The 25,825-nt window shown below is 34.0% G+C and overlaps 1 protein-coding gene across 1 annotated transcript in view; it reads left to right on the top strand.

Moving 5' to 3' along the window:
* The window catches only part of LOC145280121 (uncharacterized), a 43,380-nt gene extending 18,318 nt beyond the window's left edge, over positions 1–25,062 (top strand). The window contains exons 5-8 of the mRNA XM_080131878.1: positions 2,948–3,557; positions 11,789–12,045; positions 16,986–17,149; positions 24,864–25,062. Coding sequence (XP_079988004.1) covers positions 2,948–3,557; positions 11,789–12,045; positions 16,986–17,149; positions 24,864–24,944 — 1,112 coding nt within the window. The 3' untranslated portion in view covers positions 24,945–25,062. The remainder of the gene's footprint in view (positions 1–2,947; positions 3,558–11,788; positions 12,046–16,985; positions 17,150–24,863) is intronic.
* The last annotated feature ends 763 nt before the right edge of the window (positions 25,063–25,825 follow it).

Raw genomic sequence — 25,825 nt, 5'->3', positions numbered from 1 at the left:
TGTTTAACATTCAATTAATTTAAGAACAATATTAAACTTACTTGTAAGGGTGTGTTGCTGAATTATGGTTTTCAAATACATTTCCAAAGATTACTACAAGGCATTCTGTAACAGATGTTGGATTAGTAGCAACAGCCATATACAAATGAATAAGAAATAATTTTTTTTTTTTTTTTTTTTTTTTTTTTTTTTTTTTTTTAGAAAAATAGAATTTTTTATAGAAAAATAGAATTTTTAAAAAAATATTTTTTTTTTATAGAAAAATAGAATTTATTTTCATAGAAAAATAGTTTTTATGGAAAAATATTGTTTTTTTTCTTTTTATTAGAAAAATAGAATTCAAAAATATTTTTTAGAAAAATAGAATAATTTTTTTTAAGAAAAATAGAATAATTTTTTTTAAGCAAAATAGAATAATTTTTTATTTTTTAGAAAAATAGAATGTTTCCTTTATTTTAGAAAATAGAATAATTTTTTATCTGACACTTCAAATTACCTCTTCTTCTGATTCAACAAATAATCTGTTGGAGTATTTAGATTTCTGAATTTATATTTAAGCATTTCTATAAGAGGTTCCATCATAGGTTGATTGGTTAGTCTCTAAAGCTTAGTTATAAATTGCATTTGCATCCTAGTTAGTAAACTTTTCATTCAAAAGACTAAAACTTATTTGTTTGTATAAATAGACAAACATTGACATCTTGGTAATGTTTATACAAATTTATTAATGCAAGCCTTCTATTAAGTTTAGATAATAATTAATAAATTTTTTAAATAAATAAAGTAATTTCCAATTTCTTTTGAATTACTCACATTTACAATAAGTCAAACATATATCTGACGAAGGCAGGATTTCCAGAAATATTATAATGTGGATCCTCCATTGACCATGCTGATGCAAGTAAAAACATGGTTGATGCAAGGCAAATTCTTTTTAAATACATATATATTGGATCAGTATAAATACAGGTGACTCTCCCTGCTAGTTTTATATATATATATATATATATATATATATGAGAGAGAGACACACACATATATATCGGATGAATAAAAGTGAATCTGCATATCTTATTCCACCTCATATCTTAATTTGTTTGTGTCTATCCGTTACACCTTTGTATTTTATTGCCTTCTATAAATTTAAAATTACTTTTATATACACAATAAACAGTGCTTCAAGCAAACTACATTAACCTTTTATAATTAGTTCTATATTTAGGCGTTTGAGATACTTTTGGTTGTAAATATGAACGTTTAGATAAGAAAAAAATTGATAATTATGGACAATAAAAAGAATGGTAATATCTTATTGTTTGAATACAAAGTTTTCACATAACTTTCATTTTCTTTAATAAAAAAATTATTTATTTTTCAGGTTAATCAAATTAAAAAAAGAAGCAATTTGCTTGAGAAAAAGGGTTAATGAAAGAGAAAGCGAGAGAAAAATAGAACGCAAAAGAGAAAGAAAACTACTAAGATGGCCATTTAGCCACCCATTCTAAAAGCGAAAATGTGTGTATGTATTTATGTTTGTATGTATGTATGTATGTGTGTTTGTGTGTCCGCTACAAACTTTTGACAGACAGAACAAAAATTCACAAACTCGGTATCATATTGAAGCCCCATCCTTCGCACAAAAAATTGGCCAAAAACGTTCATTTTTTTCACCCCGAAATCAACAATTTTCAACAGGGGGGGGGGTCAACAAAAACGGTCCTTTCGTGACGACAACCGGTTCTACGCATGCGTCAAATGACGTCATGACCTGATTTACTTTAAATAGTTGAAAAACTGACTAAATTTCATGTACGTCGCGTTAGTTCAGTTGGTTAGCGCGTTGGTTCGTTATCTAAACATTTTGGGTTCGAATCGTGGTGTGAGATGTCTTCTTTTTTTTCTTTTTTCGATTTTTTTAAATTTACATATTGAACCAGTGTTATTTAAGCCATTTTTCACATAACGTTCGTTTTTCTGTTTTTTTACTTCGCTTATTCACCCCCGACCACACACCCAAAAACACCCGGGTACCTACCGATTTTTTAAATTTTAATATCGAAACAGGCTTATTTAAGCCATTTCTTTTTTGTTTTTTCGATTTTTACATTTAACATCGTTCGTTTGCTTTACATTAGTTTTTTTTGTGTTTATTTTTCAATGTTTTGATTACCTCCCATTCCCCGCTTAAGTTTTAACGTTGTTTTCTTTTTTTACTTCGCTTATAACAAACAAACCTGGTCATTGACCTCATTTGCTGAATAGCTATTGCTCCACAACTTCCGTGCGCGCGCCTGTCAATTTGGTTCTTACTTAAATAAATTCAAACATCTTTCAGTAACTCATTCTGGCTGGCCGATTTTATTTTCAAACTTCGCCTCAGGGCTTCGGGTTCGATCCTACCAACTTTACCCCCCCCCCCCGGTTTCTTTTTTATTTAACAGCACACACACCTACAAACACCCGGGCAACGCCGGGTACCCCCACTAGTGTTTTAATAAATCGAATGTGTCATGCTTATTATTAAGTTGATTGTGCTTATGCTAATGGACTGCTTTAGAATCCTGCACCAGGTTGACTCTCAAAATCATTTAAAGATTTTGGAATTAGTCTCAATTATTTCATGTAGGCCAGAAGGAATTTATTAAATCATTGCACTTGCTCAGGAATATATTTTAATTGCTCCCATACCTGCTCCCTCTTATTAGTATATACATTTTATATAATTATATATATATATTATTGTACACAAATTCCCATTCGTTTTTTTTTCTCATATTCCTGACTATTCGCTCTTTCATGATAATTTAATTCATTTTTGTATTTCTGTATTATATCAATGCTTAACTCCTGATGAGTTTGTTGGCAAAAGGGGCCCCTAGGGATTTTCTGTGTATTATTTTTAAAATGTTATATAAGTTGATTGTCTGATTTCCATTTCTAATTTCAGTACACCTGTTCAGTGTTGAAGAACCAAGACCTTCCTTCCAGGAGTCCAAAACAAAAAATAAGACTGAAAAGACCAAAGAGAAACCAGAAAAATCACATGGAAATAAATCTCACCATTCTAAATCATCACGACACTCCTCCAAACACTCCTCGCGGCACTCCTCCAAACACTCATCGCGGCACTCCTCCAAGCATTCAAGCCGAAATAGTTCCGACAAATCTATAACGGAGGAAATCCACAGCAAGGATCACAACATCTTTGCCGCATTTGGTCTCCACACAGTTGATGACCTCCTACCTCCAAGCCATCACTTACCAGGTCAGCATCGATCGGTCAGTTTTGATACAGGGTCGATTAAAGTGACCAGTTCACATAAAGAAGAGTCGGTCAGTGAAGTTGTATCCGATATCCACACGCAGAGATCGATAACGATATCAAACAGGAAGCACCATTCGTCGCACTCCTCAGTCACAGATGTCTATACGGAAGACTTTGTGTCAACGAATGTTTCGGGATCGGAGCAACATGTTTATACAGAGGATTTTCATTCGGACTCGGAGATGGAGACGGCAAATTTGTCATCAGATGCTTTCACCAGTGAAACGGGCTCGTAAGTTGCTACTAAAAATATTTGGCTTTTTGTTTCTATTTACTTGTCTCCCCACGAGGGCAGAGTTAGACACAAGGTCGGTTTTTAATGTGGTCAAAATCCAGCTCTCCAAAAAGGAGCACTCTGGATAAGAACAAAAATAAAAATTGTCTCCGTCATGAGGGAATTCTCCTTCACTGACCAAGGTGAAGTGTAGCATCAGAACAGATACTACACCGTGATCTTGGCCCGAAGGATGGAGAGTCTAGTGATTAACGACAAGGACTAACGACCTGGGCGTTCCAAATTCGAATCCAGTTTTGTTCCACAAAATCACTTTCACTTAGGCTGTTGGCAACCTTCATGTGTCACTCATGTAAGTACTATGTCTTTCTAGAAAGAATTTTGACTTGAAAAATATCAGTGAAACCAATGCCAACAATAGAATTACCTGATTCATACGATATGATGATGATGATGATGATATGATGATGATGATTTCTAACATAGTTACCTAGGATTTTCCAGTTATCATAAAAGGAAAATAATAGCAATAAATTGCAATATCCTCCCTCCATTCATCATCAGTTTCCTATTCACATACCGACATGTTTAAATGTCATAAATTTCAACAGTTAAGTAAAAATATTTTTATGTTCAAAGTTGGCCATGTTGAAATAATGAATGAAAGAGAGGCTTATATAGTAATCCTCATACAAATAGGTCCTGGATATGACCTTAGACTATATTCAGTGGTGAGGCCCCAGCTTGCGGGCTTTGGGGAGTATGAAGCCACCCTTTAATTACAATTGCTTCCAGGTCCATTCTGACCTGGAGTGGTAGTACCTGTTAGGGTCCCAACTATGGGTTAAATAGAAACCGACTTGAAAACAACAAATATATTCTATTAAAAATTTTTTCTTCAAAATCTTTGGATTCGGCATTAAATACCCCGAAAAGGGTTGATATGCTGTAAAACAAAAACAACCAACCAACCAATCATACAGATAATTTCTTATATATATATATATATATATATATATATATTGAGCCTGGTCGATACTAATTATTATAGATGCACTTGCTTTTAAAAATCTCTTTTTTTAATTTTTTTTTTTTACTTGGGGGTCACCGCTTATCAAGGCCTAAAGGCCTCTTGAGGATAAGAGTTGATGAATGTAAGATGGTAGTGAAGTAATCATTAATGATGTAAATTTGGTGGAATTTGATTATTTATGGGGATGTCTCGACAAGAACTTGTTTGCATTAGATTTGAATGCCACCATGTTGTATTTAACCGGGGATCATGCCAGTGGAACAGTGTTCCAAAAGTGAGCAGTTCTGGGAAAGAAGCTTTGTTCATGGCATCTGCGTTTACATTTAGGCATAGATAGAGGGTGGGGAAAACCATATATAGTCGAGAGTTTTTTGTGAAAGTTTGGTAAGGGGGGGATCATAGATTGGAGCTCAGATGAGCACTTGCGATGAAAATAACGATAGAGCAGAGACAGGCTCACAATGTCTTTTCTGTTGAAAAGAGGTTACAGGGAAGAGAAAAGGGCATCATTTACTAGGTTTCAAAGCCGGTTTTGAACTCTATCAAGGCAGCTCCTGCCCAGATGTGGCAACAGTACTCCATTGTGGGGCGCACCTGGCTCTTAAATAGATAGCGGATCACATCAGCAGTGAGATACTTACTAGAACGGTAGAGTGATCCAACCATCTTTCCAGCGATCTTGGTAACCGATTTTCTTTATAAAATTTTTTTATGGAAATTGCTCGAGACAAGGCATTAAACCACGTAATCTAATGAGCTAACAAAAATGAAAATGTATTATTATAAAGACAGGAAATGCCTATTGACTTAATCTTGAAAAGACCAAGGTCATAGGTTGAAGGAAAACAGTGAGCAGGAAGAGAGTTCCACAATCTTACAGTACTTGGAAAGAAGCTACTAGAATAGGAAGCTGTATTACAATGAGCTCCATTCTCTGGTCCTCCCTCGCCAATCTTTTTCAAAAAACACCCGACTAGCTGAAACCACCATCAATAATTTTCCCCACTCCTTATCTGTGCCTAAATCAAAATGTAGGTTCCATGAACAAAGCTTCTTTCTTAGAACTGCACGCTTGTGGAACTCTGTTCCGCTTACCTGTTTCCCTCCCGACTTTAATCTGGATGTCTTCAAGTCCAGCACAAACAAATTCCTGATGAACCGCCCCCCCCAAGTAATGACACCTTATCAATTCTCCAATACTATTGCTACACTATCCCTTTGATTACTGTACACACAATAACCCTTATCCCCGAGTGGCCATTGGGCCTTGATAAGTGGTGAACTCCATGTAAAAAAAAAAAAAAAAAATGAGGTATTAAAACAGCAAATGCATGGAGACCACTAGACCAATGAATGGAACAAACTGGAACAAACGAAGGAAAGATTTGATCAGGCAATTTTGATGAACACATCCCATAAAAGTATGAGGTGCTTTCAGACTTTTTCGTATAAGCACTTTTATTGATAGTACAAACATGAAATTCTAGTTCCCTTCGAAGTAATCTCCTCCAGCTGCAATGCACTTGTACCGTTCCAACAACTTTTGGAAGTCCTCTTGTGAAAGCGTGTCAATAACCCTTGTCATAGCTTCTTTCATCTCCTCAAATGTCTCATAATGACAGCTTTTAAGGTTTTCCTTGAGCTTAGGGAATAACTAAAAGTCACAGGGAGCAACGTCTGGACTCAAAGGAGAATGAGGAACTGTCTTGATGCCCAACTTGGTCAAATGGTCTGTGACAAGGATAAAGTTGTGGATTGGTGCATTCGCTCAAATCTTTTGCATTTTCAATTCATCAAGAATAATAAGTGGGTACAGTTCTCACACTGACATCAAATTGTGCATTTGTTTTTTCTATAGACATACGACAGTCCTTATCCATGAAATTCTTTATTTGGCCAATCAACTCTGGTATTCTCACTTCCTTACTCCTCCCACACCTCTAACCATCCCTCACAGAATCCTTACCTTCTTTGAATATCTTATGCCACTCAAAGACTGATGCTCGATTCATGTAAGATGGTCCAAAAGCAGTCTGAAGTATTCCATACATTTCTGTGGCATTTTTCTAAGTTCAAATTAGAATTTTATTGCATATGGCTCTTCTAAAGTGTCCTCATGTCCAGATTGCATTTTTGAAATTCACCAGCTGTGACAATCAGGCTTTAGTAGAGTGTATTCCAATTCCTGCTGTAGCTGTTCATTTGAATGTGACATAAAAATTGGTCAGTTATCTCATAAGATGTATAGCAATAACATGCTGAATTTTCAAGTGTCTACAGCAATTTTAAATGGCTGTAAAAAAAATATCTGGAAACTTATATAAGGCACATGTATTTATAGAAAAGACTAAATTTATACATATAAAACAGTCTTGCCTTCTTCTTCTGCATTGAAGGAAGGAAGCAAGTATCCATAAATGTCTTCCTATAAAAACACTCTTGAGTAAAAAGCCATTCTAGTCAATAGAAAAATAATCCAAAAAAATAACTTTATCATAAAGAAAAGAAAATTGCAAATATTAAATATAATTGTCCCAAGCAAAAATGGTAGTATCAATCTAGTCAGAGAAGTTTTGAATTTTAAAGAATTTCAGATTGAAAATTGGTTATATTAATCCAGTCAGAATCAGCAGAACATAGTTCTGTACTCATATCAAGATGAAAAGTTATGAAAGAAAAAATTCAGATTGAGTATATTTTATAAAGCGATTCTGGTACATGATTGGTTCATTTGTATCACCCCTGGCTATAAATATAATCGTCTAAATCTTTGTAATCATATTTCTAATTTTGATTTCAAATGAAAAATGGGTTCTTTACAACAACCAGCGACACTCAGCTCAGTGGTTAGACGCCGACGAAGATCCACGACACTTCCAGAAGCCAGAGTTGCACCAAAAGAAGGTCATGATGACTATTTGGTTTTGATAGTAGCAATACACATGAAAAAATTTAAATGGCTTAAAATATTTCAATATTGGTATATATATATATATATATATATATATATATATATATATATATATATATATATATATATATATATATATATATATATATATATATATAGAGAGAGAGAGAGAGAGAGCTTAATAAGCTAAGAAAGAATCTTTTTAAATTTTTAAAATCCAATTAAAATTAAGGAAGTTATGACTATTTTTATGCCTCATACATTTGGATATTTTTCCCTCGTTAAGACCATATGCGTTTTGTAACATTTTTTGCACTACCTTTTCAGTAAAAATGCTATATCTTTGTTAAAACACAAGACTAAGCAATGAAATTTGCCATATAAGTGTATTTTTGTGCAAGGAATTTGAATATGCTACTGAAAATCTCCAGAAACGAATGGTTTCCAAATAATCGGCAGTAAATGCACATAAATATGCTGCAGTTACTTAAAAATGCTAAGTATTCATTAAAAGAAAAGAAGTTAGAGAACTCAAAGTTTAGTTGTAATGCATTTTATGTGTCAAAAACTGAAATCGAAATCTAGGATTGGTAAAAAAAAATATATTGCAATATTTCTTTGGTATTATTGTAGATTAATACCTTCTGCTACCCCTCCACCATCTGACCACCTCTCCAAAATTGTGATTCTACCTTTATAGACAATTGCATGTGAACAATATGATATAAATGCGGGAGTGCCCCAGGGGTCTGTCCTTGGACCTCTATTGTTCCTGATATTCATAAATGACCTCCGCAACAAAATTGCCTCTGAGATGCTGATGACACTACACTCTATAACAGGCACGACAGGAAGATGAATGAAATGGTAGATACACTAGAGGAAGACCTCCAATCTTTAATGGAATGGGGACAAAAATGGTTAGTCACGTTCAATACCGCCAAGACTAAACTAGTTTCATTCAATAATTACAAGAAACCCTCTCTACCACCTATAGCAATGGTCAACGACTCTTTATCTGAGAGTACATCTTTCAAACTCCTTGGCCTAATGTTCACAGGAAACATGAGTTGGAACAATTACATTGAAGGCATTGCCAGGGCCGCTGCAAGAAAGGTGGGCTCTTTCTACCATGCTAGACAACTACTAACACCCGAAAGTATCCTGTACCTCTATAAGGCCACCATTCGCCCATGTATGGAGTATTGCTATCACATTTGAGCTGGTGCATCTGCTACTAGTCTCTCGCTCCTTGACAAGGTTCAAAAGAGTCGCAAACCTGATAGGCCCTGAACTGGCATCTAAGCTTCAACCTCTGTCCCATCGATGAAATGTTGCATCCCTCTGCCTTTTTTATAAGTATTTTAGTGGTGAATGCTCTGACGAACTGCAATCACTTGTGCCTCCACGACGTGAGCACCCTCAACAAACCCGACAGGCTGCTAAATCCCACCCCCTCACTGTAGAGATCCCTAGATGTAAAAGATCTTTCTACTCCAATAGTTTCTTCCCCAGAACCGCTAGACTTTGGAATTCCATTCCAGGTCCCTGCTTCCCCAACAGTACTGACGTGCAGAAGTTCAAGTGTAATGTGAAGCGACATCTTGTTGCCCAAATCCCTACATAGTACCCCAGTAGTTGTTGCCCCTGATAGTAGCCCCCTACACCAAAGTGGCAATTTGCCTTGTTTGGGGTGAAAATGTAATAAAAAAAAAAAAAAAAAAAAAGAACAACTTGAAAAACTTTAAAAGATAAATAAAAATTATTTTAGAATTTAATGTAAAATGATTTCCCATTTTGAATCATACGAGCGTTTTAGGGCAGTTACTTCACCCCCCCCCCTTTTTCCTATGATAGATAAATCCTGGGTGTTTTTTTGTTTGTTTGTTTGTTTTCTAAAAGGCGATTATGCATGGTTTTAAGAGGGTCTTTGTGCAATTATGAGAAGGTGGGGAGGTTGCCACTCTGACTTTGGGTTAATGATAGGGCTAAGGAAAATTATGTGTGAACATCCTGAAGACTTGATAGAAACAAAACAAAAACAATTTTAGAATTTAGAGTGGGAGTTGGTTTCACATAAATGTAAAATAATTCACCATTTCAAGACAATCCTAGCGTTTTAGGACAGTTGACGAATTTATTTTTTTATGGGAAATTAATCATGTGCACTTTCTTTAAACGTTTTTTATGCTTTTTTTTACACTTATATGAGCTCACAGAGGAAGTTTGTTTCGTGGGGAGCTCTGCCACTTGTACTTAGCGTTATTTTTAAGGCTAAAGGTTTTAGGAGGAGGTTTGCCACTCATACCTAGGATTAGACATAGAATTAAGCGAGTTTTGTTTTTTTTCTTTTTTTTAAGCGGGTGTTTGATACCCATTGTGAAACTTTACAAGAATTATGACAAACAGACAATAATAAATGTTATTTAAAAAAAGTGACGTCCCTCTAACAGAAAACATGATACTTGGAAAAATATCAAGTATTTTAATTCCATTTAAATGTAAAAAAAGAAACAAGTTTTTGCTAAAGCTGACAAATTGTTAAAAAAATTTGAATTAATGTTATTTTGATTTTTAATTACATTTCATGTCTTTTCCTACCGTTTTTATTTTTTAACTGAGCACCTCCTACAAATATTTAAATATTGATTATTTTTTTATATTATTTTTAATAATTGGCTAGATTAGTTTCCATTCGATAATAATTCACTGAAAACATTTTTTAAGGGACGAAAATTAGAAGTGTGTGTACCGTTCGTACACGTGAACCAAAACAATGATAGTTCACATTTTCACTTGTTAAAATATTTTAAAATCTAACTACCCAATTTTTAAAAATATTTGTATGGTTGATAACAAAATAGCTCTAACTAAACATGTAAGAATTTTTATTTATAACCAGATTTTCAATTAAAAAAAAAATCGATTTGAAATAAAAATGAACAACAAAAACAAAACGTCTGTTTATGCCAGGTTATCGCTGCTGTTGCTACTATCTACTATATACTACAGAAATCTTGATCCAAATTCATAACGATTTTTTCGGATATTATGTTTTTAAATTGCTACGTATCACTAAAGAAAATACTGTTCAATCATCTTTTTAACGAATAAACATAGTAAAAAGATTGTTTTATTTAATAGTGAGTGTTCAAAGAAAATTTTTTTTCAAAATTTTCAATACTCATCATTTTGAAATCTTTTTTTTAACACACCAAAAAAACGAGTTGTCAAATGAATTTCGGACACTCGAAATTATTAAAAATGACATCTCTTTTGGCTAATTTCCACATTTCATTAAAAAAATTCTTCACAGAAACACGGTATGAATGTTTAGAAATAAGGGGGGGGTCGTTACAAAATCTTACCGAAAATGCTGTTTTATGATATTCACATTTTTATCACTTTATTTGCTTAAAACTCTAAAAATATATAATGTATGTTATTATTTACTAATTCATTTGAAAGTATATTCATTTCTGAACGGTGGTATTTTGAAGACTTAAAGTGCTTTGGTTTCTAAAATATGACTATTTTAGCAGAAACTCCTTGAAATCTGTGATTATCCAAAGCGTTTTAACGGCCATGTGTATTGCTATTGATAGTCTGCGACTGGTCTCATCCATTACAGTTTTTTTTTAATACAGGCAAAACTATTACGGTGGCGAAGTACTGTCAACAAATGCATGAAATGCATCAGAAACCTCGACAAGAACCCCCACTATTAGTCAACAGAAAAATCCCAATTCTCCTCCACGACAATGCCTGCCCGTATGTTGCTAAACCAACTCTGCAGAAGTTGAACAAATTTGGCTAGAAAATTCTGCCTCATCCGCCATACTCTCCAGACCTTTCAGTTACTGACCACCACTTTTTCAAACATCTCGACAACTTTCTGCATGAGAAATGCATCAAGAACCTAAGTGATATCAAAAATGTCACTAGCAACTTCATTGTCACCAGAAAACAAGATTTTTATGTTGCTGACATAAATACACTTGTTTTGCGTTGGCAAAAGTTGATTCTGATGGTGTTTATTTTGACCAATAAATTTTTGTTTGAGCCGAGATATGTTCATTTGAATATAAAGGTTAAAAACTGCAAGAACTTTCTTGTCAACCTGATACAAACAATCCTGACCTCCTTCCTCATCAAAGGGGGAAGTAACTCTGCTCATTCTCCACATCAAACTCGTTGTTTTCTTTTTCTATGACGTTATGTAGCTCTTACTCAAAATCAAATTGAAAATTCCTTTCAATTTGATTTTTTTTATCTTCTTTGCAGTGCTAACCATTCAAAAGACACTGTCCGAAGCAGAAAGTCAAGGGTAAAAAAACCGTCTCGTTCAACGCCAAAAGTGATCCGGGTTTGCAATGAAGGTACGCAGACAAATGAGATTGATTTCATCCAGGATCAACTCCAAGCTTCACCTTGGAATTCTCTGTATGCAAATCAAGACTGGAGAGGTCGGCCTTTAATAACTGGATCAACAAAACCTGCATCTGCAAGACCGCACGTCTGTGGCCATACCTGTCTGAACGGTAAACATAATCAACATTGGTAGATAATGTAATGTTATGATTTCAATAATTATTTGAAACGTTTCAGTGCAATATTTTATGAAAATACAATGGCAGACTAATCGTTAAGTGATTAACGACATCTGTGTGTGACAAGTTTAAATCAAGTTTGTTTCATGAAAACATTTTCATTTAATTGGAAAGTGTTATTTAATTAATTGAAATTTATTATTAAGATGGGTATTATTTAATTAATTGGAATTCATTATTAAGATGAGTATTATTTATTTAATTGGAATTTATTATTAAGGTGAGTATTATTCAATTAAGTTAGTTACCATTGCTCCCAGGTCCACTCCAACCCAGAGTGGTAATACCTGTTAAGGCATCAGGTGCTACCAGATCAGGCTGTTTGAAGATACTGGCTTCCTAACTAAAAATACATCAAACATTATAAGCAACTTGGGACCGCCTGTGAATTTAATATTCCCATGATGCATCCTTCTTTGGAAGAAGCTGGTTCAACCTGCTTAGAGTGAATGCTGTACAATAACAAGAATAAAGGGACAACAACATGGATCTCACTTGACAATTTTTTTAGAACCATGATTTGGGCTGCGTACAGATGGACCTCAACACCTACACCTCGCGGTAGTGACAAAATCACAATTATGATCATTTGCATAAATCCTTGGATAATACAGACTGCCCACTCCTCAATAAATCATTTTTCTAGGCATATAGTCAAATGCCTTCTTGAAATCAATGAATGCACAGTAGAGTGGTTTGCAGGATGTGGTCTACTTTTTCTGCAGTTTGCATGCAATGAAAATGCAATTTCAAATTGAAATATGACAGAAAGATAAATTGTCAGAACTTTTTATAGAAATGCAGCTGAAAACAAAAATAGTCAATTTATAGAAGGCTGTTAACAATGTGGAAATATGGTAGGTAGATAGGAGAAGACAAAGTTAAAAGTGAAAATAAGTTTATTGTTTTGTTTAAACTTATTTTTTCTTTTACCTTTTTTTAATTTGTTGTTTTTATAAATCTTACTTTTTTTAGTGCCATTTAACTCACTGGAGATGTAAGTTTGTTTGGAGCAAATTCTCATAAATTTCTCATATATATATATATATATATATATATATATATATATATATATCATTCTTTAAGTAAATACAGTCATATCTTGCTACGATGTGAAGACCGTTTCAATCATATTTAATTTCATCAGGCAAGATAAATCAAAATACAAAAATTAAAAAGGTCCCAGACCTTTCAAATTTTAAGGAGAAAAATAATTCCATGACTGGCAATAAGCAAAAATTAAGGTTCTTATTGATCACTATCAATGACCTTTGTTGAAATTCAATTATTCTTAATTTTTGGATATCTTTCTACCTGAAATATATATATATATATATATATATATATATATATATATATATATATATATATATATATATATATATATATATATATATATGCCTTTTATATCGGTTGTATAAGACAACCCCCAATTTTTAAAGATGATTTTTTAACTTTAAGGGTCATCTTCTATGCTGAAATCTACGGTGTGTGTGTATGTATATATATATGTTCACTTCTGTTCAATCTTGACAGACTAAGGATACCCACTATGAGGGTGCCTGTATGTGAAATTTTTGCCGCAAGAGTTGTACAATCTCCAACCACATTTCTCCTAAGTCAGTGTTATTAAATATCAGTGGCAAGTAGAAGTTCAGGATGACTGGAAACAATGTCAAGATAAGCGGAGACCATATACAGCATCTAGTATTCCCAAATTGTCACTCATCTGGTAATAGCCAGGTTCATTGTTGCTTAACTTTGGTGATCTGAGGAGAATCGGTGTGTCAATGTGAAATAATTATTTTTAATATCTACAGGCACTAGTGTTTTATTCTTCCAGAATCATCAGTGCAGGAAGTTATATATATATATATATATATGTATATATATATGTATGTATGTATATGAGAAAATAATAGACCAGATAAAATATATAAAAAAAAAATGATATATGTTAAGATTTTGGTTCCTTAAAAGCACTGGTTGAGTTTGAATAAAATAAAATATGTATTATATACGTTTGAAGCCAAACAAACGCATTATTACAAAATAAACAGATATTTATTTTGTTTGAAATTAATATTGAAATTTATATTGAAATTAATACTGAAATTAATATTGAAATTTATATTGAAATTAATATTGAAATTTATATTGAAATTTATATTGAAATTAATATTGAAATTTATATTGAAATTTATATTGAAATTAATATTAAAATTAATATTGAAATTCATAAATATATTTTGAAGGAAATCTTCATCTTCAGTATGTCTTTCTTTCTTTTTCTTTTATTTTTTGCCATGTTGTTGTTGGAGCAGAGAATCAGAAAGTATATATATATATATTAGTGTTGGGACGATTAATCGGAATCGGAAAAAATTTGGGGTATCGGAATCAGTATCGGAATTGAAAAAATTTATGCCTATTTTCCAATGCCAAAACGATTCTTTCAAGTTTCTTTTTTATTTGATTTTGTTTAAAGCAAAATCTTCCATTGCTGGTAATAATGATAAAATAATAAATATTTATTGATTTTAAATTACCAATAAAGTTAAAATCGATAGATCATCCTACACAAATGTATTTTGACGTTTAGGAAAATATCTGCATATTTAACATGTATTTTTTTTTGTTTTTGTTTTTTTGTTTTTTTTTTCAGAAATAGGGGAAAATAACAACTCTATAGTTAAATATTTAGAAATTTATAAAGAATTGGAATCGGGATAAATATTGGAATCGTCCCATCACTAATATATATATACAGTATTCCACATACAGTACTGTTTCGCTGTATCATAGCTCATTAGTGCGGCTAGACTAGCAACTACCTCAAGCTGGGTTTGAAACTCAACCGTCTAGGCGACAGCCAGTACTCCTAACCGTTATGCTATTCGGCTGCTGCTAAGATGGGCATGTGAATTAACAATGTTCAAACATTGTCCAAGCGCCTAAGCTCCATTTGTTTGCACAAAGAGCATCACTTAATATGCTAGTGGCAGTTTGTTTATCACTTCCCAATATGCTCAACCCAAGATAGGGAGCATTTAGCATTTATAGTCATCTATATACAGTACTTTATCACAGCTCATCAATGTAGCTAGACTAGCAACTATCTAAAGCCAGGTTTGAAACTCGACCGTCTAGACAACTGTTGACGCTCATAACCATTACACTATTCGGCTGCTGCTCAGATGCATATGTGAATTATATATTTGTATGTGTAGCTATAATTGTTATGTTAAAATAAGTTTTGACGCTCTATTTATAAAAAAAAGCCTAAATATTTTTTTTTTTTTTTTTTTTTTTTTATTACATTTTCACCCCAAACAAGGCACATTGCCACTTTGGTGTAGGGGGCTACTATCAGGGGAAACATCTACTGGGGTACTATGTAGGGATTAGGGCAGCGAGATGTTGGTTCACGTTGCACTTGAACTTATGCATGTCAGTACAGTGCAGGAAGCAGTGACCTGGAATGGAATTCCAAAGTCTAGCAGTTCTGGGGAAGAAACTACTGGAGCAGAAAGATCTTTTACATCTAGGGATCTCTACAGTGTGGGGGCGGGATTTCGCAGCCTGTAGGGTCTGTCGAGGGTGTTCACGTCGTGGGGGCACAAGTGCTTGCAGTTCTTCAGAGCATTCACCATTATAATACTTGTAGAACAGGCAGAGGGATGCAACGTTTCGACGATGGGACAGAGGCTGAAGCTTAGATGCCAGTTTAGGGCCTATCAGATTTGCGACTCTCTTTTGAACCTTGTCAAGGAGCGAGAGACTAGTAACCGATGCACCAGCCCAAATATGACAGCAATACTCCATACATGGGCGAATAGTGGCCTTATAGAGGTACAGGATACTTTCGGGTGTTAGAAGTTTTCTAGCACGGTAGAGAGAGCCCACCTTCCTCGCAGCGGCCCTGGCAATGCCCTCAATGTAATTGTTCCAACTCATGTTTCCTGTGAACGTTAGGCCAAGGAGCTTGAGAGACGTATTCTCAGATAAAGAGTCGTTGGCCATTGCTATAGGTGGTAGAGAAGGTTTCTTGTAATTATTGAATGAAACCAGTTTTGTCTTGGCGGAATTGAATGTGACCATCCATTTTTGTTCCCATTCCACTACTGATTGGAGGTCATCCTCTAGTGTTTCTGCCATTACTTTAGATATATGTTCATTTGTTTTCCTGTCGTGACTGCTATAGAGTGTGGTGTCATCAGCATATATACCCATCTCAGAGGCAATTTTGTTGGGGAGGTCATTTATGAATATCAGGAACAGCAGAGGTCCAAGGATAGATCCCTGGGGCACTCCCGCATTTATATCATATTGTTTAGATGTACGACCGTCGAGGACAACCTGGATTTTTCTCTTATCTAAGAAGGATTCAATTATGTTAAGTATTCTACCAGTGATACCATAAGATCTAATCTTCCTGAGGAGACCCTCATGCCATACCCTGTCAAAAGCCTTAGATATATCTAGAGCTACCGCTCTGCCCTCTCACCTCTCTCTAATAGCTTAGTTGATAGAACACCAGACTGAAGATATTAAGGTTTTCAGTTTTGGTATCTGGTTATGGTATCCTATTTATTTGTTGGGAATTTGTTATTTACTAATAATGCAATATTTTTAATTTCTGAAAGTCGTTAAGATCTTTGATGTTTTGAAATGAGACAAATTCCAAAACGTATTTATTACGTTTAAAAAAGTTGTGACTGACAGCCGGACAGACAAATTCTCTATTTTTATAAAATAATTGGATTGTTTTAAAGTACTTGTCCGTTTACTTTTTCTTTGTTCACCTAATAAATTATTTTTTTTATCTTTTGAACGCTTTTGAGATTTCAATGTACAATGTCTTCTTTCAGCTCATCTTCCTTCTCACTCAAATCTTACGGCTGTGCATGAAATCATGAAGCAGCAAGTAGAATTCACTCGTCAATTCTGCGAATCGCAGAAATTTCTTTACCATTCTCTCGTTGACGCTCTCACTCCTGATTATGTCTACACAACTTTGGCAGATACCAAAGAGGTAAGTCCACAGTAATGTTGTTTGAATAAAAATTATGCACCTGACATTGTAATACCTATACCGTGCGTACCTAGACTTTTTTTGACAAAAGCTTGTACCTCTTGAACTATAATAATTATCAAATGTACCAAAAGGTTATTTAAATAAAAGTTATAAAATTGTGGAATATTTTGCCATGTTTGCAAAGAAATCACTTTTGACAAAAACTGTGCACCTGCATTATGAACAATAATAATTATCAAATGTACCAAAAGGTCATTTGAACAAAAATTATGTGCCTGATATCTTTTAATACCAAGGTTATGAAGACCAAAGATCGTTTTGACATAAGCTTGCACCTGTAAAACAACAATAATTATCGAATGTAACAAATAGACATTTAAATAAAAATTATAACCTTGACATTGTAATACCTAGCCCGTGTGTATCAAAGATAGTATTGTATAATGACCAAATAGTATTACTACATGTGATGTTATACCCTTTTATTTATAATAGAGTATTTCAACCTTTTTATCCTTTCCTTTCTTGATTAACTTTAATTGTAAACAAACAAAGAGAGAGACAGAAGTGACAGTTAGAAGCATTATAGAAAAAGAACAAGTGGGGTGGGGGTGGGAGTCAATGAGAGAGGAAGAAAGTGATAGCCAGAAATTAAGTAAAAGATGGGGCTCACTTAGGGAGTTAATTGCAAATTACAGTTAATTAGGACAATTAAAATGGAAGTTACTTCAAACACAACTCAATCCCAAAACTGAGGAATATTTTAGCATGTTACATTTTAGCATTTTACATTTTAGCATTTTACATTTTAGCATTTTACATTTCTTAATTTTTGAGATGAAGATTGATTTTTATTATTCAGTTTCTTCAGACTACCATTCACATCTTGAGTAGTTTGCAAAGACCCATGGCATAGTGGATATAGTACTTGGAAAAATTCCATTAAAAAGTTACACTCTTACTGAGGTTAAAGGTTCAATCCTCATTGCGGGTGACACTCAAAAATATAATTGCAAATTACTTAGGACTTCTATCCAGTCATGGCTTACAGAATGAAAGCATGCTACCTGAGCGAATTAAAGAAAGTATTCGGTTCAAAATTTAGCGCAGATTCCCAAGTTTGACCAAAAATAACACTCAAGATGAGAACATTAGCCGGAAAAATCCAAATGCTCAGGATTTTAGTATTTTGTATGATTCGAATGTGATATTTTGTGGAACATCCTGACATCCCCTGAGAACGGATTACTCAGTCTATAAAAGACGCTAACAAGTGGTAAGCAGCGGGGAGTAAGTAAATCTTGATATTACGTCATTCAAGATACCATTCAATTGTAAATATCTGATTTGTTACATTGGAATTTTTTTTTGTACAATAAATCTGAATTTATACTGAATATATTCATCCAGGGATGTATTAGATTTGGCAATAAAGGATTCAAGAACAAACTTACATCGAATCTATATCAGATGGACGTCGAAGGATTAGAATAAAAAATCACGTATAATTTACAACAGATTTGCGAAAGAAAATTTGACTATGAAATTGCACCAAATCTACACAAGCTTCTTTCCTTTAATAACTACAAGAAACCTGTTCAATGACTAATAGCCATAGCTAATGATACATTACCTGAAAGTACTTTGTTCAAACTCTTTGGCTTAACGTTCACGGCAAACGTGAGTTGGAACAGATATATTGAGGGCATTGCTAAGGCTGCTGCAAAGAAGGTGGGCTCTCTCTACCATGCTAGAAAGTTACTTACATCGGAGAGTGTTATCTACCCCTACAAGGTCACTATTCACCCATGTATGGAGTATTGTTGCCACATTTGAGCCAGTGCATCTGCTACTAGTCTCTCGCTCTCTTAGACAGAGTTCAAAAGAGAGTCGCCAACTTAATAGGTCCTGCTGTCCCACCGACGAAATGTTGCATCCCTCTGCCTGTTTTACAAGTATTTTAATGGTTGATGCTCTGACGAACTACAAGCCCTTGTATCCCCTCCACGTAAATACTCCTGACAAACTCGACAAACAGCAAAATCCCACCCCTACACAGTAGAAATCCTTAGATGTAAGAAAGCCTTCTTACTCTAATAGTTTCTTCCCTAGGATTGCTAGACTTTGAAATTCCCTTCCGGTTTCCTGCTTCGCTAACTGTACTGAGATGCAGAAGTTGAAGTGTAATGTAAACTGACTACTCAACTCCCTACATAGTACCCCTACAAATTATGTCCCAGATAGTAGTTCCCCACATCAAAGTGTTTCGGGTGAAAATTCCCTACATCAAAGTGGCACTGTGCCTTGTTTGGGGTGAAAATTCACTAAAAGAAAAAAATTGGTGACTGAGAATTCAATTACGAACTTACAACAAATCTGTTCACCAGATTTGACAACAGAGAACAAGCTTTCAGCACGTATCAATTTCAGCACGTATCAATTTGCAGAAACTTGAATGAACAATGAAGAGTTTTTTTTACTGTCATGGGAAAAAAAAAAGAATTTTGAAATATATCATCTTTATCTAGCTGACTACAGGACGTGCAAAAAAATTGGATTCACTTAATAAAAAAAAAATCAACACATAGAAATATGACAAGGTTAAACAAGGATTTGAATTTGTAAAATAAATTCAAACAAGCAAAAAAAAAAAGTTACAGTATTTTTTTGGTCTCCCTTTGAAAGAAAAAAGTTAAGGTAGTTTTTTTTGGTCTCCCTCCCCTTCATTGAAAGAAAAAAGTAAAACTATGCTTTCTTACCAAAAGTATTTAATTATTGGTAAACTGTTTGGTTGTATTTTTTTTTTTTCAAGTACATACTTTTTTATGCTGAATATGGAACAATTGGCGGAATTGACACAAATGCTAGGCACCACGGTACAACAATTACAACACTTTGTACAGTAAAAAACAAATTACCAGAAACAACAAACAGAGGTCCAAAAATAAATGGTAGAACAGTAGGACATTTTGTAAAAAATATTGTTAAATCAGGGCAAACGAGAACAAAGTTCAAACACTTTTTCTTCAGGGGATATAGCAAACCTGCTGTCAAAATTTAGATATAAACTGAAGGAGTTAAAGATTTAAACAATACAAAACAATTTTTGAAAATGATGAAAAAATTATGTTTGTACTCACAAAAACATAAAATATATTAATACCATTTTCAGGAACAGATGTCGTTTGAAGAAACTGTAGAAACTATCTAAAAGGTTTGGAGAATAAGATAGTTCTTTTCATAAATGTTATAAATGTTTCTACATAATTAAAGAAGACGATTTCATGGTATACACTGGAAAAGTAAATGCTTAGTATGAACTGTTCAGATGTTGAAGACTTTAAGGAAGACATGTTTAAGTTTGTAATATTCGTACAGGGTTTGACATCAAATAAGGATAAAGTGATTCGGTCGAGAATTTTAACTGCAAGAACAATGTATGGAGATTACACTGCAAAAAGTATCAGGATGCCAGAAATTAATTAAAATCAGACGGGAGAACATATATATTGAAGAAAAAATGTTGCTCAAATAAATAAAGTAAAACATGATTACAAAGAAAGAAAAAAAAACGTTATGGAAGATGATTGTATTTCAAACCATGTGGGAGTTTGAATCATGCTTATTTTTTTTTTTTTACATGGGGGTCACCACTTATCAAGGCCCGAAAGCCACTCAGGGATAAGGCTTATTGCATGTACAGTAATCAATGAGATAGTATTGTAGTAATCATTAGTATTGGGGGTTTTGATAGAGTGTCTTACTTAAGGGGGCGGTTTGTCAGGAGTTTGTTTATGTTGGACTTGAAGACGTCCAAGTTGTAGTCAGGTGGGAAACAGGCAAGCGGCAGAGAGTTCCACTGGTGTGCAGTTCTGAGAAAGAAGCTTTACTCATGGAATCTACGTTTGAATTTAGGCACAGATAAAGAGTGAGGAAAATTATTGACAGTAATTTCAGCCAGACGAGTGTTTGCAGCCTATTAATCTAAAAACTCAATGTTGAATTTAAAAGAAATAAATAAAAATACAAAACTCACCAAGACACCCCTCCCACCACCACCCAACATACCCTTTAAATATCGGCATAAAAGCAGACTGATCGACTGGCTGTCATTCGTCCTCTTTAAGCTACCACCTCCAAGCTACATGTAGATGTTATTTTAAGAACAAGATTTGTTTTGAATGTGGTAAGATGGGAGATAAGGATTCAATGTGTAGAAAGAAAAATTTTCAGAAGCCTAAAAGGATAAATGCAGTTTTATAAAAAGTGCCGAAAAATAACGGAAAAAAAATCTGTAGACATGACAGTTAATGGTCAAAATATTACTTGTTTGTTGGACACAGAGAGCAACATTTCTACAATCTGAAGAAAGATAGGTAAACCTGAATCACGAAATACAGACAAAATAGCAAAAGGTATTTCTGGAAGCAGGCTAAGTCAAAGAGGAATTTGATGCTAAAGTAATATTCGATTGTAAAACGCATAAAACAAAGATTTATGCCATGTAAGAGGAAAGATACAAATCTATTCAGCATTTAATAGTTGTATTTAATTTATGAGAGAAGCTGATAAATGCATTTTGTAGGACGTTAAATTTATCGAGTATGGGAAAGTCTCAACAGCCTGAAAATTTTGGAGAACATTCAAGTTACGTCCAATAAGTTTTTTAAAAAATGAGAAATACATTTACATATGCAGATTTATATCTGTATATGTGTTTATATATACAGGCACAGACAGGTTCCTGATGAACCTCCCCCTTAAGTGATGACATTTTATCAATTCTCCAATACTATTGCTGCGCTGTTCCATTTATTGCTGTACACACAAATCCCAGAGTGGCCATTGGGCCTTGATAAGTGGTGAACTGCATGTAAAAAAAAAAAAGATTTAAGGTTAGACTTGAAAAGTGCGAATTTTGTATCAACAAAATAGAATATTTGGTCAAATAATCAATTATGAAGAAGACTGAACTCAAAAACAACGGAAGCCATAAAAAATTATTCTGAATAACGTAACTAAACTGCGATCATTGTTTTCGTTTAGTAAACTACTATTTTCATATTCCTAATGTGCACAAATTGAGAGTGCCATTGAATAAATCGTTGAGCAAAAATAAAAATGGTGCTAGACAAGAAAATGTCATAACGCATTTATTAAAATAAGGAAATGCTTATTATCACATTCAGTTTTAGCAAAGGTCGCTGGAAAGATGGTGGGATCCTTCTACTTCTCCAGAAGATATCTCACTACTGATGCAATTCTCTATCTATATAAAAGCCAAGTACGTCCAAGGATGGAATACTGTTGCCATATCTGGGCAGGAGCTGCTAAAAACAGTCTATCTTGACAGAGTAAAAAATAGACTTCGTGGCTTAGTGGGAGATGCCCTTTTCTCTACCCTGCAACCTCTCTTCCACAGAAGAGACATTGCCAGCCTATCCTTATCGTTATTTCCATGGCAAGTGCTCGTCTGAACTCCAATCTCTGGTCCCCTCTCGCCAATCTTTCACGAAAAACACCCGTCTAGCTGAATCCACTGTGAAAAATTTCCCCCACTCTTTATCTGTGCCTAAATCAAAACGTGGATTCCATGAACAAAGCTTCTTTCTTAGAACTGCATGCCTGTGGAACTCTGTTCCGTCTGCCTGCTTCCCACCTGACTACAACTTGGATGTGTTCAAGTCCAACGTTAACAAATTCCTAATGAACCGCCCCCTTAAGTAAACACTTTCAAATCTCCACACTAACGTACTGTACTTGCAATAACCCTTATCCCTGAGTGGCTTCCGGGCTTTGATAAGTGGTGACCACCATGTAAAAAAAAAACAAAAAAAAAAAAAGAAGCATACTATGATCCGAAAAAGGAATTAATTGTAGCTTCCGATGCAAGCGAGTATGGCATAAGGGCCATGCTCCTACACAAATTTGAGGATTGAGTAACAAAACGTAAAGCTACTTCAAGATTTCTACTTCCTGTGGAGAGAAACTCTAGTCAAATTGAGATGAAGGGACTCGCAATAACGTACGCTGTGAAAAAGATTTCATAGATATATAAATGTAAGAACTGTCATTTTACAAACTGATCATGAACTATTATTATCGATTTTTGGATTGGAAAAAGGTGTTTCTACCCATTCTGCAAATAGGTTACAAAGATAGTGCGTTATTTTATTAAATTATGATTTCAAAATACAATATATGCCATCCAAGAAAATCGCACACACGGATGGTCTTTCAAGACTAATCACGGAAAACTCTGAACTGCCGGAAGAAACAGTGATTGCAGCACCGAAACAAGACTAAGAACTAACAGAAGTATTGATTAGCATCATTAACAGGAAATTTATCAGTTGAAGAAATCATGTATGCAAGGAAAATATGTTCAATATTCGACACGTTGCCAAATAGAAAGAAGAACTATATGAAAATAAAGACAAACTAAAAATCGTATAAAGAAGATAAAGTCTTCTTTAGGATATATCAGGTTGGAAAATGATTTTTGGAGGATGCTATTGTCACTAGAAGAATCGGGAGAGTTATCTACATAATTCAAGGATGTTTCCTTGAAGAGCACAGAAATTCCTGTTTATTTTTGTTTTTTTGCAATCCATTTTTTTTTTTTCGGGATAATATTTGAACGTTTTGTTCGAGTATGAAAAGAAATTTGCCATAATCATGGATGTTTTCGACTTCCATAAGTCGTCCTCAAGCGAGTGATGAATTAAAAATCACATTGATAAATTTATTGAAAATACAATTAAAATCGTTTAAAAACATTAAAAGCACTTCATATTGAGCCTGATTGATGGTTGTTTTTTATACGGATGAGTAGAACTTCAATGATTGGGAGACGCAGATGAGACAGCTAAAATGGCAGTGTTTTTAATTAGTATATTCCCTAAATCGAGTTTTGTGGGTGTCATCTGCTGTAAGGTGTTGGTAAATGGAGCTATTTGGGGAAGATAGTTGGTATGTTAGTTGGCAAGAGATACTGGTTCTAGTCACGCCGATGTACATGTTATTTCAATGAAATATGCATTGGAGAAAAAATGCTGCCCAAGTATACTAATATTTCAAGAAGCAAAGTTTGTCTGTAAGAGACATATTAATCAATGGAGACATCGACGCATAGAAACTGTGCAAAATGATGCAGAAATACTGATGGAAGTATTCTATGAAATAAAAAATCACCCATAAATGTTGGAATGTTGATAGAAGCAACAACAAAACGAAAAATATATAACAAATAAATGTTACCAAAGGCAAAATAAATTACTCTTCTACCTACATGGATAAGTTTTTTGTGTTTTAACTGGCTCTAAAGTGTGTTTTTAATGTGAAGCACTAGTAATGTTGAGCACTTCAGTTAAAACTAAAACAAAGATGGTGCCATGATGCTCTCTCTTCTTTGGAGTCCTGAAAATTGGTCAAAACCTTGAAAAAAAATGAAAAATACTCATAGAAATCCACTGGATAAATATCATTTTGACATTTATTGAGTGGATTTCTGCCAATAATTAAAAATTTTTTGACGTTTTGATATTTTTCCTCCTTTTTCATCTCTCAGCATATTTTTTCCATAGGTAAAAATGGAATTTGATAAAGCAATATGTCAGGGGAGACAATTAATGAAGTGAATATTAAAAATAAAAATTCTTTGAAAATGCTTTGTTAATTTTGTTTCTTTTTTTCTTTCATTGTTTTCCAGTACATTAAAAGACATCGCAAACCAAAACTAACAATGAAAAAAGCTTTGAAAATGGTTGAACTAGAGATGCAGACAAGTTGAAAAGCCTGAAAACCTTGAATCCATTTTCTATTCATTAATACGTCTCACTTTTCTGTCAAAATTCAGGAAAATGATAACAAAAAAAATCAAGCAAAAATAAAAAAATCCGTCCATCTTATTGTGATATGTTATTATTCACCACAAAATTGAAAATTTTTTTTTTTAGTTTCTGAAATCAGATTTCATCAAGTGCAATATTTTTCCACAAATTTTCTTTTCTATCTTTTTACTGAATTCATTAAATATTGAAATTCCCCCGAAAATGGTTTATCATTTTTAAGGATAAATGATCGATGTACGAATTTGTGACAGTGATGAGAGAAAGGTCAAAACTCCTTTCCCTCACAAAAAAAAAAACAAAAATATGAAATAGAACACGTACATCAAATCTGTTGCCAGGGACGCTGGAAAAATGGTGGAATCCTTCTACCGCTCCAGAAGATATCTCACTACTGATGCAATTCTCTATCTGTATAAAAGCCAAGTACGTCCAAGGGTTATTGCGTGTACAGTAATCAATGAGATAGTATTGTAGTAATCATTAGTATTGGGGGTTTTGATAGTGTCTTAAGGGGGCGGTTTGTCAGGAGTTTGTTTATGTTGGACTTGAAGACGTCCAAGTTGTAGTCAGGTGGGAAATAGGAAAGCGGCAGAGAGTTCCACTGGCGTGCAGTTCTAAGAAAGAAGCTTTGTTTATGGAATCTACGTTTGGATTTAGGCACAGATAAAGAGTGGGGAAAATTATTGACAGTAGTTTCAGCCAGACGGGTGTTTCTCGTGAAAGATTGACGAGGGGGACGAGGGATTGGAGCACAGACGAGCACCTGCCATGGAAATAACGATAAAACAAAGACAGGCTCGCAACGTCTCTTCTGTGGGAG

The sequence above is a fragment of the Euprymna scolopes genome, chromosome 7 (genome assembly GCF_053919585.1).
Source record: "Euprymna scolopes isolate OS-2025 chromosome 7, ASM5391958v1, whole genome shotgun sequence".
Lineage (NCBI taxonomy): Eukaryota > Metazoa > Mollusca > Cephalopoda > Sepiida > Sepiolidae > Euprymna > Euprymna scolopes.
Note: the sequence above shows the minus strand (reverse complement) of the source record. Positions and strands in the feature narration are given on the sequence as shown.